This window comes from Perca flavescens, chromosome 19 (genome assembly GCF_004354835.1).
Source record: "Perca flavescens isolate YP-PL-M2 chromosome 19, PFLA_1.0, whole genome shotgun sequence".
NCBI classification, from domain to species: domain Eukaryota; kingdom Metazoa; phylum Chordata; class Actinopteri; order Perciformes; family Percidae; genus Perca; species Perca flavescens.
Window position 1 is genome coordinate 9,574,113 of NC_041349.1, and position 18,886 is coordinate 9,592,998.

Genomic DNA, 18,886 nt, shown 5'->3' on the forward strand with positions numbered 1-18,886 from the left:
ATATTTTAACTCGTTTCTAAGATAACTCAAATTCCTCTTCTTCAGTTTTCCACCTCACTTGATTTTATTTAAAAAATACGACAAACCAGTGAAGACAAATATCATGCGTCATTCAGCCAATTTGGATATTATTCTATATCTGACAAGAAAAGGCCTAAAAAGTTCTATTTTACTGCTTAGGAACTATAACGTTGGAGTTTCAGAAAGGGTTGTAAAAGCATCAGATGTTGATTTGTAAAAGGAGGGAAACGGCAGCAGGAGGAAGACGTCTCTACAGCGCCACCAGCGGCCCACACACACACACACACACACACACACACACACACACACACACACACACACACACACTCTCTTTCTTTCTCTCGCTCTCTCTAACACACACACACACACACACACACACACACACACACACACACACACACACACTCTCTTTCTTTTCTCTCTCTCTCTAACACACACACACACACACACACACACACACACACACACACACACTCTCTCTCTCACACACACACACACACACACACACACTCTCTCTCTCTCTCACACACACACACACACTCCTCTCTCTCTCTCTCTCTCACACACACACACACACACACACACACACACACACACTCTCTCTCTCTCTCTCACTCTCACACACACACACACACTCTCTCTCTGACACGCACACACACACACACACACACAGTTACTGGCTGCATTCACACATTCTCAACAATATTTTGACTGAGTATCTCAAAATCCTGAGACATTTCAAGTTAGTATCTCAAGATAATAAGAAGCTTTCTCCAAGTACACTGTTTGTTTTCTTTATTTGTTTCACATATATACTGTAATTACAAATCAGATTGAATAAATATATAAAATAGGCTACAATTTAATGAATGATAAAAATCCCATCCAAAGGAAGTAAAAGAGGTAAAATGTAGTAAACAAAAAAAAAAAGGATAGATTCCATACAACGCTCTTTGCAAATACAATTGATCACTTTCATTGAATTTCGGGTGAAAAGTGAAATGGTTTCAAATCAGTGATCTTAACTATTAGTCAAAATAATTCATAATTTCTGTTGTTTTTTTTTAACTCAAATAATTCTATATAAATGAGGTGTATTAACCATGCATTCCAAAAAGTAGTGTGTTAGTAAAACAAAACATAAAAAAAAAAAAAAAAACGTCGGAAAATGCGATGAAAATAACAAATGACAAAATGGTAAAAGAAATAAAAATAAAATAAAAAAAGTGTTCATCTTTTTGGACCCGGGACAGTGGCGGTTCTACACGGAGGACTATGGAGGCCCGTCCCCGGCCACCCCTGCCACTGACCCAGGAGGACAACACATTAAGGGTTAAGAAGTAAAGGACAGAGAAACGGAAGTAATTGCTGTAATAACATCATAAAAAGTCACATCAGTGAGGACCTCAAATGGACAATAAAGTCCTCTGCTGGCAGGAAGAAGAACAGTCTGTCTGCAGAACTGCTGGGAGCCTTTTATCACTGCTCCATTCAAAGTGTTGTAACACACCGTCTGACTGCCTGCTATGCAAATTCTACAGAGACACACACACACACACACACACACACACACACACACACCCCTGTCATCACATGTCCTGTGTATTACCCTCCAGGAGGCCTACAGAGCACTCAGAGCTCTGGGTCTGGGTGTCCTCCCCCAGGGAAATTTTGAGCCTCACTGACTTTATTTCCTGCATTCTGATACACTTTTATTCACCAATTTACGGTGGAAATACCTTTATTTAGTGTATGCTAAGAAGAAAAAACACAGATGACAAGTCAAAATATATCAAAAATATAATGTAAAGTATGTTGTTATGTGTCATCGGGCATTTTTAAGTTGGTATCTGGAAATCCTGGAGCGTATCACATAGACTACACCACTAGTCTGGACCACTCCCCCCCCCCCCCCCACCATATATAGTTGTAAACATGACTACGTCATATTAAGTCATATAATGAAAGCTCTTGGGCTGATTATAGACGCAAAACAATGAGTTTTTACATTTTAAACATCTTACACATGTTCTCACACAACTTCCACAGCTTGAACATTTGCAATATTTTAACCTTCAGAGTAAATATTCATCAAGATGTTTCCCTGAAAGATATTATTTTGGTTTCCTTGTGATAAAGATAACCTGTGAACCTCTTCCCAACCAATCCATGTATTTATCTATTTTCTCATGTAAGTGTTCTTGTTTATTTGTGCTGGTTGAATGATTCGGTATGTGTTGCTGTTCTCTAATGTCGTCACTTGATGGCGATGTTGTATCGTTTGTATAAGTTGACACTGTGTTTTTGTCTTTCAAGTTCATCTTGGAATATGTTAAAGTTGCAATACAGTATAGGCTAAAAGACGGGCATTTATTTATTTTTTGTATCCACTCACATTCTATTCTAACTTGGCAAAAGAAGGATTGTATATACGCTGTATATACTGTATACATATATATACATGTATATACATATATACACACACAGTCACACACACAGTCACACACACAGTCACAGTCACACACACAGTCACACTCACACACACACACACACACACACACACACACAGTCTGAATTTTTAATCTCAATTACTCACTCTTTAATCCTGATTTAACCAAATTATATTATAATAACACCACTTTAAGGTGGCATTTATTTTGACAAAGATTTGTCACAAACTTGTATAGCTACAGGACACATTTTAAACATATTGGCTTCATAAATCAAAATGATTTCTCAAAGTCAAACAGCATATACAGTACAGGACAAAAGTTTGGACACACCTTCTCATTCAATGTGTTTCCTTTTTATTTTCATGACTATTTACATTGTAGATTCTCACTGAAGGCATCAAAACTATGAATTAACACATATGGAATTATGTACTTAACAAAAAAGTGTGAAATAACTGAAAACATGTCTTATATTTTAGATTCTTCAAAGTAGCCACCCTTTGCTTTTTTATTAATAAGGGAAAACTTCCACTAATTAACCCTGACAAGGCACACCTGTGAAGGTAAAACCATTTCAGGTGACTACCTCATGAAGCTCATTGAGAGAACACCAAGGGTTTGCAGAGTTATCAAAAAAAGCAAAGGGTGGCTACTTTGAAGAATCTAAAATATAAGACATGTTTTCAGTTATTTCACACTTTTTTGTTAAGTACATAATTCCATATGTGTTCATTCATAGTTTTGATGCCTTCAGTGAGAATCTACAATGTAAATAGTCATGAAAATAAAGAAATACATTGAATTAGAAGGTGTGTCCAAACTTTTGGCCTGTACTGTATCTGATATTTATAAACTCACACATGAATCAAATATGTAGGTTTCATATTCTCTGTCTTCATCTGTTAAGATCCGTCCTGGTGCTTTTAATTATCATCTTTTTGGCAAATGATGACTTCTTTCAGGGTGCAGGACATGAAGTCAAAACAAATGATGCATTTGATTTAACACCAATGTCATTTTATCATGAATGACATCTTTAATAGATCATCTTCTGCTTGCTTCATCTAAATAGCTGACACACTTTTTGGTTTACATTCTTCTCCATAAATGTATTTGTATCTTTAATGTTACAGTAAATATTCTTATCAAAAGAAACCTCTCTGGTCAAGTTATAATAGAGCACCATATGAATTCTACTTACAATATTTTATATTTCATTTCCCGTATAGAGCGTCACACTGAACCATACTTCTTTACATTCTGTTGAGGATGTTGTGGAGTGAAGAATTCTCCATCCCAAATAAATTTCTTCTGTTTCAGCAGCTTTCCAAGCTCTGTCTTGAAACACTCTTCAGCCTTCTTCCTGTTCTCCTCTGTGTTATTCGCCAATGTTAGTCTTGCTTGCTCTCTAACTTCTTCGATATTTTTAAACAAGTTGCTCAGACTTTCAACTTCAGCACAGTTACCGTAGGGCCACTCTTTTGTTCCATCTGTTTTTAAACCAAACAAATTCTTACATGCTCTGCAAGCAGGCAGTTCTTCTCCTTGAAGGATGTTAAACGCCTTGCAGCTGACATTCTCTGGCAGTTTGATGGTCCCATCAAAACATCGTTTCTTGGTCTTATTTGGGTAGAAGGTCATCACTGCACCAGCCACATAACTGTCCCAGGAGCTAAGACAGGACGCAGCAACCATGATTCTACCAGGCTCAGGCCCAGCAGTGGACACGGAGACACCATAGTACCTGACTGAATTTTGAAACTGAGAGACACAGATGGTGGTAGGTTTCAGAGGCTTTGTGTTACCCTTACTACTCAGTTGTTTGGTGATCTCTCGCACCTTCTTCTTTATTTCCTCTTCATTCTCTTGTCCAGTCAGGAGGACAATCTGAAAGCAATCACACATATTATCAAGCTGCTGCTGTCCCCACAAATGCATCAAATTATTTTGAAACATACTGTAATATTTGAGAATGTTAAGGAGAAGTAGCAGTCCTGTATAACTTTACAAAGAACAAATGTATTATCTTTTGATAAGATTTCATCTTACCATGTCTAGCACACATGAGAATGGACTCCGCTTGGGCAGTTGAGAGGAATAGTGGTCAAAAGGCCGAGGGTAGATGTCCTTTAAGCCTTCAAGCCTTTTGGTATCAGTCACAATACTTTCTGGGGCAAAGTCTGGATCATTTATCTTTCCCAAAAAGAAGATGCTGTGAAGAATCTGTAAAGTCAAAACACATTCAAAGCGATATCATGTTCTGTGTTGTGTAAAAAATACAGGGCCAAGCAGTATGTCAAAAGCTTCTAGTTTTCAAGGCCAAACAGTATGTCAAAAGAATAACCTCATCCATGAGTTTTCAAGTTCATAACAGTCTCAGACGAACCTCATCCATGAGTTTTGTAGCCTCATCCTTGAGATCCAACATTTTGTTAATAATCCGGAAAGCATTCATCCTGAAAGTGTCTTCCGTGTATTCTGCAACTCTAAAATAATAAAATGAAAAGTTTATAGGATCATCTGAAAAGATCAGCACGCCAACACTGGACATCTTCCCAACCAGAAGAGTCTGCTCCCACTTTTCCCGAAGAACTGTTTCAAATGTTGCCTTTGTTTTGACCTGCCAATTTCCTTTTTTTATTTTTTTGTGTGTGTACCCAGACTGAGGATGTAAAGTAAAGTACCTAAGCAGTGTCTACTTTGTGACATATGCATCAACACTAACTTTTACTTCAGTAAATCAGATGACTCACCTGTCTGTCTGGTCTTCTCTCGCATCCTGATGCAACCAGAAATAATACAAGACAAATTACAACAATTACACATTTAACTGACAACAGAAATAAAATAAGAAATGTTGAATTACATTAAAATTATATAAAACATTTGCAAAGCAGAGAAGTTAAAGACACCTACTCACCATGGTGAGTCCTGAGTGATTTGACCAGAAACTAAATAAAGGCCAGTCCCGCCCCCTTGATGATTCAAACTACCACTCCTTAGATGTTTTCAGGATGAAATGAACTTACGATGACAGTAACACTGAGATATGAATACTACGTGACATAAACACATTACATCTATTACACTATTTACAATACTAATGAGAGTGGGACATCTTTATATGTAAGTATATGTATAAGAAGGGCCGGCAGAAATACAAAAACCTACTCATGCAGTAACAACTAATTCAACCACGAGGACTAAGAAAGAGACTTTGATTTACATATTTAATAATTGTAACTCAGTGTCAGAGATATGTGATTGGACTCAAATGCAGACTCTAGAGGAGCAGGAGGTAAATATGTGGAAATACTGTCACGCTGGCAGGTGTGTTTTTGTGGAAGACAGCAAAACCAGTTTGAGGACATAACATTACTCTGTCTTAACTTAAAGGCAAGGCAGCTTAATAATGTAAAGCACATTTTGGCAATGATTCAGTTTCATTACTCTGACAACAGTTTAAGCTCTATTGTAAGATAATGAACCTGTCAGGTTTCTGTAGATGGTTCACCTTCAATATCCTTTTTATTATCTTATAGTATTATAATAGTATTAGTGGAGATGAGTTTCACTGTAAATTTGTTGAGCTTTGAGAGAAGCTAGAAAGCATTATTATGCTCAGATTTATTTTTCAACAAACAGCAAAACCTTTAAAGCATAGTCATCCACAGATATCCCTGTATATGATATATATAATACCAGACTGATCTCATGAAATGGCTTATGTATGACACGCCAATTCGTATGCGATTATTGCCGTGTTGTCGAGACGCCGTGTTGTCGCTTTTTAGCGTGTCTATCAACGCCGTTTGGCCTCCATTGACTTACATTACCTTGCGATAGTGTGAATTTATGCCGTAGCGACACACACACACACACACACACACACACACACACACACACACACACACACACACACACAAACACACAGAGTATAATATATTATTACTGTAAATTTGTTTTTAATATATATGTTAAAGTCTGTTTAACATATGTTGTTTATATATGTTGTTTGTATATCTGGAGTTGTAACATAACATAAATAATTTCCCCCTGGGATTATTAAATCCCCCATCATCACATGTTCTGTGTATTATCCTCCAGGAGGCGCTACAGAGCTCCAGACTGAAGGACAGTTTTCATCCATTACTGAAATGAACAAAATCAAACATTTCCCCACCTTGGGGTCATGAACTATGTGCAATAAAACAACCCTTGTTATACTGTTCCATGCTTTTAAAATGCTAAGTCATATATTTATTAGCCTCCCTTTGCCAGACCTTCCTCCACAGTGCTGCGGAGGAGGGTCTGGCTTGTCCACACAGCGTTCTGGGATGGGAGGAAAACGTGCTCTGGTTTATTGGCATTTCTTTAATAAAATGCCCAAAATTCTATGAAATTAGTGATCTGACCCTTCATTTTACTCGAGAAGAGTTTGTATGGAACAACGCATGTCATTTTTGGTCAAATTCGACCCAAGGACAACAGGAGGGTTAACCATAGTCCTCAGAAATCCACCGGAGGTTAAAACGCCGACACTAAGGAAGAGGAAGGAAACGGACATCCAGCAGAAATTTCCGGCGGCACCGGAACAATCCTGGAAGTGGAACGTCGTGGATATAGACTATATATTAATTGACTGTGAATTAGTGTTGTTTGTGTATTTATCACTTACTGTTATACAGTAATTTTATATTCAGGTATACGGCACAGCTGATTTCGTTGTACACAAGCATGTACATCGACGATAAAGTCTTTTCTATTCTAAAGTTTTTTTTTTTTTTTATATTTTATATTAATATTTTGTGTGTGCAGCGTGGTCTGGACCAGTGGTGTAGTCTAATGTATTTTACCGTGTATACTGTACTATATAAATATATGGACCAAAATGGACATATCATAGTGGGAGGGATCTGGGTGTTCTCCCCCAGGGAAATTTTGAGCCACACTGACTTTATTTCCTGTATTCTGATACACTTTTTTGCACCAGTTTACAGTGGAAATATCTTTATTTAGTGTATGCTAAAAAGAAAAAACACAGATGACAATTCAAAATATACAGTATCAAAAATATAATGGAAAGTATGTTGTTGCATGTCATTGGGCATTTTTAAGTGGGTATATGGAAATCCTGGAGCTTTCTTAGTGGGTATACTGCGTATACCTGCGTATCACGTAGACTACACCCTTGGTGTAGATTCGGTATGTGTTGCTGTTCTCTAATGTCGTCACTTGATGGCGCTGTTGCATCGTTTCTATAAGTTGCTCGATTTCAGACACTGTGTGTTTTTGTCTTTCAAGTTGATCTTTGAATATTTTAACATTGCAATATAGTATAGGCTAAAAGATGGGGCATTTATTTATTTATTCATTTTTGATATCCACTCACATTCAACTTGGAAAAAGAAGGATTTCCATTTACCTGTTTGTCGTACATCAAGATATTCATTCTTTATCAGATATATAGGGCCACTGCTGTGAACATGATAGATAAATATGTCACTAAAACATGTCACTAAAACATGTCACACACACACACACACACACACACACACACACACACACACACACACACACACACACTCACTCACTCAGGAGTTGAACTGTAAAACTGTTTTGGTAGGGACCAAACTGTCTGAATTTTTTTATCTAAATTACTTATTCTTTAATCCTGTATTAACTGAATTATATTATAGTAATACCACTTTAAGGTAGCATTCTTTTGACAAAGACTTGTCACAAACTTGTACAGCTACTGGACACATTTTAAACATAGTGGCTTCATACAGCCAAATGATTTCTCACATTGCAACAGCATACATCTGATATTTATAAACTCACATGTATCAACAACATGTCAAACTATATCAATTTTCTTTTCTAATTAATTATCATCTCTTTGGCAAATGATGACTTCTTTCAGGTTGCAGGACACAAAATCAAAACAAATCATACATTTGAGTTAACGCCATGGCACCAATGGTATTAAAAGGTATTGAATTTATCTCCAGGATTTCTGTATATACTCTGTAGAAAAGAATGTGATTTTGATTTGATGAGTGACATTAAGAAGATATGGGAACCCTGAATATGCTTTATGCTTTACTATAAGAAAGCCACAATAAAGTTCACAATAAAAGTTCTAACTGCTTGCTTTTAAAAAAAACCTTTACTTTTACTTCAAAAACTTAAGTACATTAAATATCAGAAAATTACTTCTGATACTTAAGTACAGTATATATCAGATACTTTAAGACTTTTACTTAATATTCTAAAAGGTAACTTTCACTTCTGCCAAAGTCTTTTTCTAATTTGATACTTGTACTTTTACTCAAGTATTGCTTTCTAGTACTTTATACAACACTGCGTCCTGGTACTTTTAATTATCATCTCTTTGGCAAATGATGACTTCTTTTAGGTTGCAGGACATGAAATCAAAACAAATTATGCATTTTAGTTCACACCAGTGTCATTTTATCATGAATGACATCTTTAATATATCATCTTCTGCTTGCTTCATCTAAACAGCTGACACACTTTTTGGTTTAGAATCTTCTCCATAAATGTATTTGTATCTTTAATACAGTTACAGTAAATACTCTTATCAAAAGACACCTTTCTGGTCAAGTTATAATAGAGCACCGTAAGAATTCTACTTACAATATTTAATATCACATCATTTCATTTCTGGTTACAAGCATCACACTGAACGTTACTTCTTTACATTCTGTTGAGAATGTTAGTTCATTTTTAAAAACATTTTATTTAAATGTTTTTAAACTAGGCTGAGAGTCTGAGCAACTGGTTTAAAAAATAAAATCTGGTCATGTCTTACACAGTGGAACTTTAAAATGAAAAGGTACGATTTGAAAAGATGAGAGAGCCGTGGGCAAAAGCATTTCACTGTGCTTAAACATGTGACAAAAACCTGAAACTCATTGTGGGGTGAAGAAATTTCCATCCCACGTAAAGTTGTGCTGTCTCAGCAGACGTCTAAGCTCTTCCTGGACACTCCTTTCAGCCCTCTGCCTCTTCTCCTTCGTGCTATTCGCCGATGTTGGTCTTGCTTGCTCTCTAACTTCTTCGACATTCTTAAACAAGTTGCTCAGACTTTCAACTTCAGCACAGTTACCGTAGGCCCACTTTTGTGTTTTTAAGCCGAACAAATTCATACATGATCCGCAAGGAGGCTTGGGCGTTTTTTTTTGTCCTTCACAGATGTCAAACGCCTCACACCTGACCTTCTCTGGCAGTTTGATGGTCCCATCAAAATATGTTTTCTTGGTCTTATTTGGGTAGAAGGTCATCACTGCACCAGCCACATACTCGTCCCAGTAGCTAAGACAGGACGCAGCAACCATGATTCTACCAGGAATACGCCCAACAGTGGACATGGAGACGCCATAGTACCTGACTGAATTTTGAAACTGAGAGACACAGATGGTGGAGGAGGTAAGAGGACTTGTGTTACCCTTACTACTCAGTTGTTTGGTGATCTCTCGCACCTTCTTCTTTATTTCCTTTTCATTCTCTTCTCCAGTCAGGAGGACAATCTGAAAGCAATCACACATATTATCAAGCTGCTGCTGTCCCCACAAATGCATCAAATCATTTTGAAACATACTGTAATATTTGAGAATGTTAAGGAGAAGTAGCAGTCCTGTATAAGTTTACAAAGAACAATTGTATTATCTTTTGACAAACTTTCATCTTACCATGTCTAGCACACATGAGAATGGACTCCGCTTGGGCAGTTGAGAGGAATAGTGGTCAAAAGGCCGAGGGAAGATGATCTTTAATTCATCCAGCATATCGGCATCAGTCACAATACTTTCTGGGGAAAACTCTGGATCATCTATCTTTCCCAAAAAAAAAATGCTGTGAAGAATCTGTAAAGTCAAAACACATTCAAAGCGATATCATGTTCTGTGTTGTGTAAAAAATACACTATGTCAGCCAGGGCCAAGCAGTATGTCCAAAAGAATAGCACTTCAAGTTTTCAAGTTCATAACAGTCTCAGACAAACCTCATTGACGAGCACTTTAGTATCTCTTTCAGTACATTCTGCATTCAGTTCCCTCATTTTTTCAATAATCAGGAAAGCATTTGAGCTGAAATGGAGTTTCCAGCATTTGTCAGATCTAAAATAATACAAATAAATGTTTTTAGGAAATCTGAAAAGATCAACAGTGAACGTCTTAACATCTTTCCTAAAGAAGTGACTGTTTCAAAGGTTGTTTTTAAATGTATTATACATATTGAAAATTAAAACATATAAAGACACATTTTAAACAACAGTTGTCTGTGTGTTTACCCAGACTGAGGATGTAAAGTACCTAAGCAGTGTCTACTTTGTGACATATGCATCGATACTAACTTAGTAGTAGGTCAGTAAATCAGATTACTCACCTGTCTTTCTGGTCTTCTCTCGCATGCTGATGCAACCAGAAATAATTCAAGACAAATTACAACAATTACACATTTCATTGACAACAGAAATAAAATATGAAATGTTGAATTAAATGAAAATGATGTAAAATCTTTGCAAAGCAGAGAAGTTAAAGACAGCTACTCACCATGTAACTGTATTTAGACCATTCTAAATATCTAAAATAATAAAATGAAAAGTTTTTAGGAAATCTGAAAGGATCAGCACACCATCACTGAAAGTCTTCTCAACTTTCCTACAGAATTGACTTGTTTCAAAGGTTGTTTTTAAATGTATTGTGATATTTAAACATGTTGAAAATTAAAACATATAAAGATACATTTTAAACAACAACAGTGGGCTGTGTGTGTACCCAGACTGAGGATGTAAAGTAAAGTACCTAAGCAGTGTCTACTTTGTGACATATGCATCAACACTGACTTGTAGTTCAGTAAATCAGATGACTCACCTTTCTAGCTGTTCTTCTGTCGCATCCTGATACAACCAGAAATAATACAAGACAAATTACAACAATTACACATTTAACTGACAACAGAAATAAAATAAGAAATGTTGAATTTAATAAAATTATATAAAATATTTGCTTAAAGTTAAAGACACCTACTCACCATGGTGAGTCCTGAGTGATTTGACCAGAAACTAAATAAAGGCCAGTCCCGCCCCTTGATGATTCAAACTACCACTCCTTAGATGTTTTCAGGATGAAATGAACTTACGATGACAGTAACGCTGAGATATGAATACTACATGACATAAACACATTACATCTATTACACTATTTACAATACTAATAAGAGTGGGACATTGTTATATGTAAGTATATGTGTAAGAATGGCCGGCAGAAATACAAAAACCTACTCATGCAGTAACAACTAATTCAACCACGAGGACTAAGAAAGAGACTTTGATTTACATATTTAATAATTGTAACTCAGTGTCAGAGATATGTGATTGGACTCAAATGCAGACTCTAGAGGAGCAGGTTGGTAAATATGTGGAAATACTGTCACGCTGGCGGGTGTGTTTCTCTGGAAGACAGCAAAACCAGTTTGATGAAATAACGTCACTCTATCTTCACTTAAAGAACATCAAGAACACATTCACACGCAAGCAGACATAACTCACACATTGGACCGTAACATCAGACACGATCCCTGATGTTAAAGATCTCCATGAAGACTTTGGTTAGGTTTTCAAGGATTCTGATGCAGAAATGAGAACAACACACGCAAACACACAATACAGGGTTTTATATCGAAAAGTGTTTGTTCAGACATCTTCTTCCGTTCATTTTACGGATGCCCACAACAGTGTTGTAGTACCAGAGACGGGTCTGGGTCTCAAGACCACTTGTTGAAGGTCTCGTCTCTGAATCAACCACATTTTTACTTGGTCTTGTCTACACAGACAGACAGACAGACAGACAAGCAGACAGACAAATAGACAGACAGACAGACAAAGACAGGCAGGCAGACAAACAGACAGACAGACAGGCAAACAGACACACAGACAGACAGACAGACAAAGACAGACAGATACACAGACAGACAGATACACAGACAGACAGACAGGCATACAGTGTAACCCAAAAATGTGTTACTGTTAACCCCATTTCCCCGCCCGCTTAACAGGCACTCCCAAGAAAGAGAAAGCAGTAGGCAAGCTTTGGGTGTCTGGGAGATTTCAGCCATCATCTGTAATCAAATTTGGCTACCTAAACCTTAAAGTGTACCTATTACATAGCATCTTCAGGTTCATACTTGTATTTTGTGATCAGTAGCGTTGCGAGGAAAACAATCTGTGGGTGTGCAACAGAAAAAAACTGGTTGTGCCACATCTAATTATCTCTAATGATAGACCGGTATGTACTGTATTCTGGCAAGTGAGGAACGGCAGCTTCTGTAGTAATTAAACAGAGTGACAGACAGAAAGACAGGTAGACAGACAGACAGATACACTGACAGACAGACAGATACACAGACAGACAGACAGACAGACAGACAGACAGACAGATACACAGACAGACAGACAGACAGATACACAGACAGACAGGCAGACAGACAGACAGGCAGGCAGACTAATACCTAATTCAACCATGAGGACTAAGAAAGAGACTTTGATTTACGTGTTTAATAATTGTAACTCAGTGTCAGAGATATGTGATTGGACTCAAATGCAGATTCTACAGAGGCAGGTTGGTAAATATGAGGAAATACTGTCACGCTGGGTTTTTGTGGAATACAGCAAAACCAGTTTGAGGACATAACATTACTCTGTCCTCACTTAAAGACAAGGCAGCTTTATTTTATTTGTAAAGCACATTTTGGCAACGATTCAGTTTCATTACTCTAACAACAGTTTAAGCTCTATTGTAAGATAATTAACCTGTCAGGTTTCTGTAGATTGTTCACCTTCAATATCGTTTTTAATATCTTATAGTATTTTTTATAAAGTGTTCCCAGAGGAAAAGAAAACTAGAAAAGAGCTCTCAAAATGTCTCATGCATTTCTCGTAGACAACAATGAGGTACTGTATGTGTGAAACCAAAACGAGATTATGGCTTATTTCTCCTGTTTCTCATGTTTTTCTCGTGAGAAAAAGCCTCACAAAATCTCAAATTAGTCTCCTTTTGAGTTTCAAAATAGATCTCATCAAGCTCTGAAATAAGTCTCAGATTTTCTTAAGTTTTGTGGCTCTTTTTGATCTCAGGCAGAGATATCAGAGAGCTCTCTTTATAAACTCAATCTATTCACATCCTAGTCTAATTTGTGCATCTCATGCTGCACTCAGACAGAGCAAACAAAGAGCTCTCCACAAGCACTCTCTGAATTCTCATCCAGATGTATTGTTTTCTTTAAAAATAAAAAAAATGAACTCAACTTGCCCATTGTAATGACGTTTATTTGCTTGTCCATGACAAAAAACAAATTCCCATTACATTAAACAGATGTTTTGATATACATGGTGAAATAAGAAAACTTTTTTGCACACCTCTTTTGTCGGGCAGGTGCGTAGGATATGATCAAAAGTAGCAGATCAAAATTGTTTAAAGAAAATCCCACACACTGACCATTACGCAAGCAATAATTTATTTTGAAATATACAACGTTTCGCTCTCAGACCTTCATCAGGTAAATTCACACATTTACCTCAACCATAGCCTTAAATAGTTTGGTTGACTAATCAGGACCAATCAGGTCCAGCTCTTGAATGACGTCATTCATTCACAAAAGTGGCACTCCCAACACAAACTGTGAACAGGAAAAGGCAGAAAAATACCACTCAATACATTTAAAAACAATGGATGATCAGTGCATTGTCATTACATCTTGGCTAGGGGGACTACAGATGAAAAATAGCCTTTTGGCTAATTCTGGCTTTTTTAACCATGTTTGTTCATGTGTTTTATGAAATTGCACTGTCCCTTTCTAAATAAACCAATAAATCAAATCAAATTAGCCCAATATTTTTCTACACTTAATCAAAGATGACACAGTCCATTCAAAAGTGGATCATCACATTGGTTAAATTACATTGTAGCAGTCCATATTCACATGTACAATAAACAGTTACTGAGGATAAACTAGTAAGGAAAAAAGAAGGAAAAAACATAAAATTAGCACAGCATAGCATAATATTGAGATTAAATTCATCATTAAGGCCTTTTGGCGATAGCGTCTGCAAAGTAAATATCCAATATGCCTCGCGTCTTTTTAGTAGCAAGTCGTGGTTGCCCCCCCTTTTTGACTTGTTCAATGCCACAAAAGCGCAATGATGAGATGTGATGCTTATGATCATTAAAGTGTACCGCGACCGGGTAATGCCGGTCGTTTCTGCGAATAGAGCGCTTATGTTTGCTAATGCGTTGTTTTAACTGCCTTATGGTCTTGCCTACATACACCAGACCACATGAACACATTAAAATGTATACTATATGAGTGGAGGCACAAGTGATGACACTCTTAATTGCAAAGATCTTGTTATTGTGAGGATGGCGGAAGTTCTGTGTCTTGGTGTTGTGGCATTGTGCGCATCCTCCACAACGGTAGTTGACAGTCGGTAATGGGTTTAATCATTTTTGCGAAGTTCTCCTTGGCTTGTATCTCGCAAAATCAGCGTGAAATAGAAGATCTCTGAGATTCTTCTCACGTTTGTATACAAAGAGCGGCAAGTCATTCACAACATGTGAAAGTTCAGGATCCGATTTTAGAATGTGCCAATATTTAAAAAAGACATGACGTATACATATATAGATATACATGGTGAAAATTGGGGCAACATAATGCAGACAAAAGCAAATTTAACAATAGTTTTCACAGCATATTTCAAAATCAATAATATATCAATATTACTTGCTCTTGAATAGGACAAATAGACATGGAAAACAGCGAATTGGTAACGAGGACAATAACCAGTTAGTCTGACATTAATATCACTCAGCTCCAAGTGTCTTTCAAGTTCATAAAATTATCACTTTCATGTAATGCAGTCATTTTAGACAAGGAGAAGACAGCATTTTAGTTGTATCAAAGCAAAATTGACCAAAATCTTAGAACTGGCTCATAACTGGTGTACATGTAGTCAGATGTTTTTATCTTATGATACAGGGCCCAAAAGTGACCTTTTATTTGTGACAACAGCAGTGATGCCAGTAACGCGTTACTTACTCTAATCTGAGCACTTTTTTCAGTAACGAGTAATCTAACGCATTACTATTTCCAAACCAGTAATCAGATTGAAGTTACTTATCCAAGTCACTGTGCGTTACTATTTTTGTCATTTTCCTTAGTAAAAATATATATTTTTGCTTTCTTCTTGCGTCTCGGGGAGTGAAGTCACGTATGGGACAAGTCACGTTTTCAGCATGAGGACAGTTCACGTGTACCATGCAGCGACACAAACGTAAACAACAATGGAGGGACGAGAGAGCGCGTTTTCTAGCTGGAAATACAGTCACTATTTTGAGTTTGTGTCAGCTAAAGACGTTGAGGCTGTAGGGGTGTTGTCAGCAGCTGCTGCATGTAACTAATAAAGTAACTTGTAATCTAACTTCGTTACTTTTAAAATCAGGTAATCTGTAAAGTAACTAAATTACTTTTAAAATCAAGTAATCTGTAAAGTAACTAAGTTACTGGGGCAACACTGGACAACAGATATGCCTACAATAATACCACTGCAAGATCACTAGTATTTGTTTCGATATGGCATCTCAATACAAATATGTCATGTTTGTCTATCAACTCAGACTTCTAATTTTCAATAGGAAATTTGAACTAGTTGCAAAAATCATGGGCTCTTCTGTTCAGAATATGAGGACAAATCAACAAACATCAACTTTCCCAAAATGCAACTACTGTCCTCTTTACAGGAACTTCTAGTAAGCTCGTAATTACATGTGATTACTCTCAAGAAATCATCTATTTTTGGTCAAAGCAATATCAAGCTTTATCCACCTTTATTCCGCTTTTGTGGTTGAACAAATTTAGCGCAAAAAGATGTGAACTTTGAACCAGCATCAGGACATTTTATTGGACAAGAGCACTGTCAATTACACATGCTGCATCGTGATTGGTTAATATGAAAAGTGGGCTGATTAACATAAGGGGTACGCAGAGCGGCCAGGAGAAACACCACATGGAGGAGAAAAGCACTCGCAAAAGGTAAAATAAGTCTTTGCTAAGTATACTTTTGTAACAATTAGAAGGTATTTATTTGGAAATGAGTAAGTTTCAGAAATCGTTTAGGAAACCTTTTGAAGAAAATGGTCCACATACTGTATATGGCACATACCAGTACTAAGTGTTGTGTTCCTATCTTAATACTGAATTAGATAGTGTGTTCTGATTTTAATCACCACATGGAGCTTCTTCGTTTACTTGTTTTATTGTCCGAACACTCCTATTACAGCCACATGCCGTCCGGCTATACCCGTACGTTACTCTAACGTTACTTCCTGTTTATTAGACATGTGACCTCTCTAATCCAATACATGACATCCCTCCTTTTCTTAACAGAACAAAAACATCCACTTCAACAAGCTCTGTACTGTCGAACATAAGTGGTTGGTAACTTATTGCTTCCTTTTCTATAATTGCTCTTGTCTAAGCAGCTACCTTATAACTTGTGTCTTTTAAACGATAGGTAACTATTTCACCATATATCCCCACAATGTATATCTCACTCTAACACAAAATCACAAAGTCTGTCAGGTGCCCTTTTGACCCTCTGAGGTCTGGCCATTGGCATGTCTGGAGTTTCAATCTCCTGAGGTAGTGTCTGAGTGACATTAGTCTCTGCCTGGGTGTCTGCATCAAGTCTACTGTCCTCAGCTCCCGGTTTTCCGTTCTGTGCAGTGTGCATTTTCTGAGGCTTGTTTATCTCATATCTTTTCACATGTGTGGTGTTCCTCCGATAACATGCTCCTGTTGGAGATTCAACCACAACTTGATTTCCTGTTTTACTCAAAACTTTATGTGGTGTAGCTTTGAATGGCATGGTAAACTTGTCTATTTTGTCCTGCTGTATAGTACTGTGTCTCCAATGTCCACCTTTGAGTACTGAGCTCTTCTTCGTCCATCAGCATGTAGTTTTGCCTTTCCTTTCTGCTCTGCATCTCTGTCGCGTACCTCCAGTTCTGTTGTGCTTGATTCACAGATGGTAGCTTTCCCCTCATTTTCCTATTAAAGAGCAACTCAGCAGGGCTTTTTCCTGTGGTGGCATGTTCTATGCTCCGGTACACAGTCACATACTTTCTTAGTTCATGTTTCCAGTCTAGTCCCGCCGCTCGAGCAATCTTTATTCTCTTCATCAGCGATGCATTTTGGCGCTCCACTTCTCCATTTGCTTGAGCCCATTTTGGTGTCGTCCTCACGTGTTTGATTCCATTATTTTCACAATATTCCCTGAATAAATCAGATTTGAACTGTGGTCCATTGTCTCATTTGCAGGTAACAGGTAGTCCATGTCTGCTGAAAATTGACTCAAGACTGCCAATAATTTTCTCTGTAGTTGTAGAGGTCAGAACATCATACTCATAATAGCGACTGTAATAATCTACTACTACAAGTATGTAGTGATTAGTTGGCAGTGGTCCTAGCAAATCTATTGCAAGATCCTGCCAGGTGTTGGGGACCAAGAGTTTGGTTAAATCTGATTTTAACCAAAAGACCTCCGATTAAACTGACCTCTGGATACAGGACACACATGTGCTCAGAGACAAAGGAACATGTGACCAAGACAAAGGAATCTTGGCCTCCATGTAAACCCCAAAGCCGGGATAATTCACACCTCTATGCGAAATGCCAGCCAGAAGGGAAACTCCTCACAACTGGCAGGAAGTCAAATGACTACAAAAGTGTAGTTTTCACCCTTTCAAGAGTTTTGAGTCTTCCTATTGGTTCAGCGGGACCATAAACACAGCAGGTGGGTTTTAACTTATAAATAACCTGACCCTAGGAAACTCCCCCGTCTTCACTTGCAACTCAGTTGCTGAAAGGAGGCGCGCAAGCGCTTGTGCTAAACTTCCATTTTCTGGAGAATGTGGATTTTATTTCGGTGGATCCTTGAAAACACACCAGTGTTTTCATATCTGCAGTGAGAAGGAAACAACGTTTTTCTTCTCAAAGTCGACTAAACTTGCCCCTTGCTGCTTTTGGAGGGAAGTTTCTCCGTGGCCGCTGACGAGCGCCAGGGACCCGTTCCGTTTCATTTCTGGACAGAAACAAACGGACTGAACACACCGTAAGAAGGCTTACGTCTGGGCAGAGATAAGTAGTGTGTTTATTAATGAGCAAAAGGGGTTAGCTACCATTGTTGCCATTAATGTGATCTGATTTAATCATGTACTGGTCCATATGTGATTATTAATCTGTGCTGTGAATGTATAAATTGATCACTATACTCGTTGATTTATGTTGTGTTAAGTAGCTGGGTATAACTGTAATCGCTACCTGCTTAAATC

The 18,886-nt window shown here is 37.5% G+C and overlaps 1 protein-coding gene across 1 annotated transcript; it reads right to left on the minus strand.

The window, feature by feature from the left end:
• Positions 1-3,380: 3,380 nt before the first annotated feature.
• On the minus strand, positions 3,381-7,727 carry LOC114545331 (uncharacterized). Its single transcript, XM_028563605.1, has 4 exons — positions 7,642-7,727; positions 4,861-4,960; positions 4,524-4,697; positions 3,381-4,361 (listed from the first exon to the last, which is right to left on the minus strand). The coding sequence occupies exons 1-4, from the start codon at positions 7,725-7,727 to the stop codon at positions 3,708-3,710; spliced, it is 1,014 nt and encodes a 337-aa protein (XP_028419406.1). The 3' UTR covers positions 3,381-3,707.
• Between the last annotated feature and the right edge of the window lie 11,159 nt (positions 7,728-18,886).

Coding starts and splice junctions, on each gene's coding strand:
- LOC114545331 (XM_028563605.1), bottom strand. CDS start 7,727: ATGCAACAGCGCCATCAAGTGACGACATTAGAGAACAGCAACACATAC. Junction 4,698..4,860: donor CTACAAAACTCATGGATGAG/GTTCGTCTGAGA, acceptor TTGACTTTACAG/ATTCTTCACAGCATCTTCTT. Junction 4,362..4,523: donor TCTCATGTGTGCTAGACATG/GTAAGATGAAAT, acceptor GATTGCTTTCAG/ATTGTCCTCCTGACTGGACA.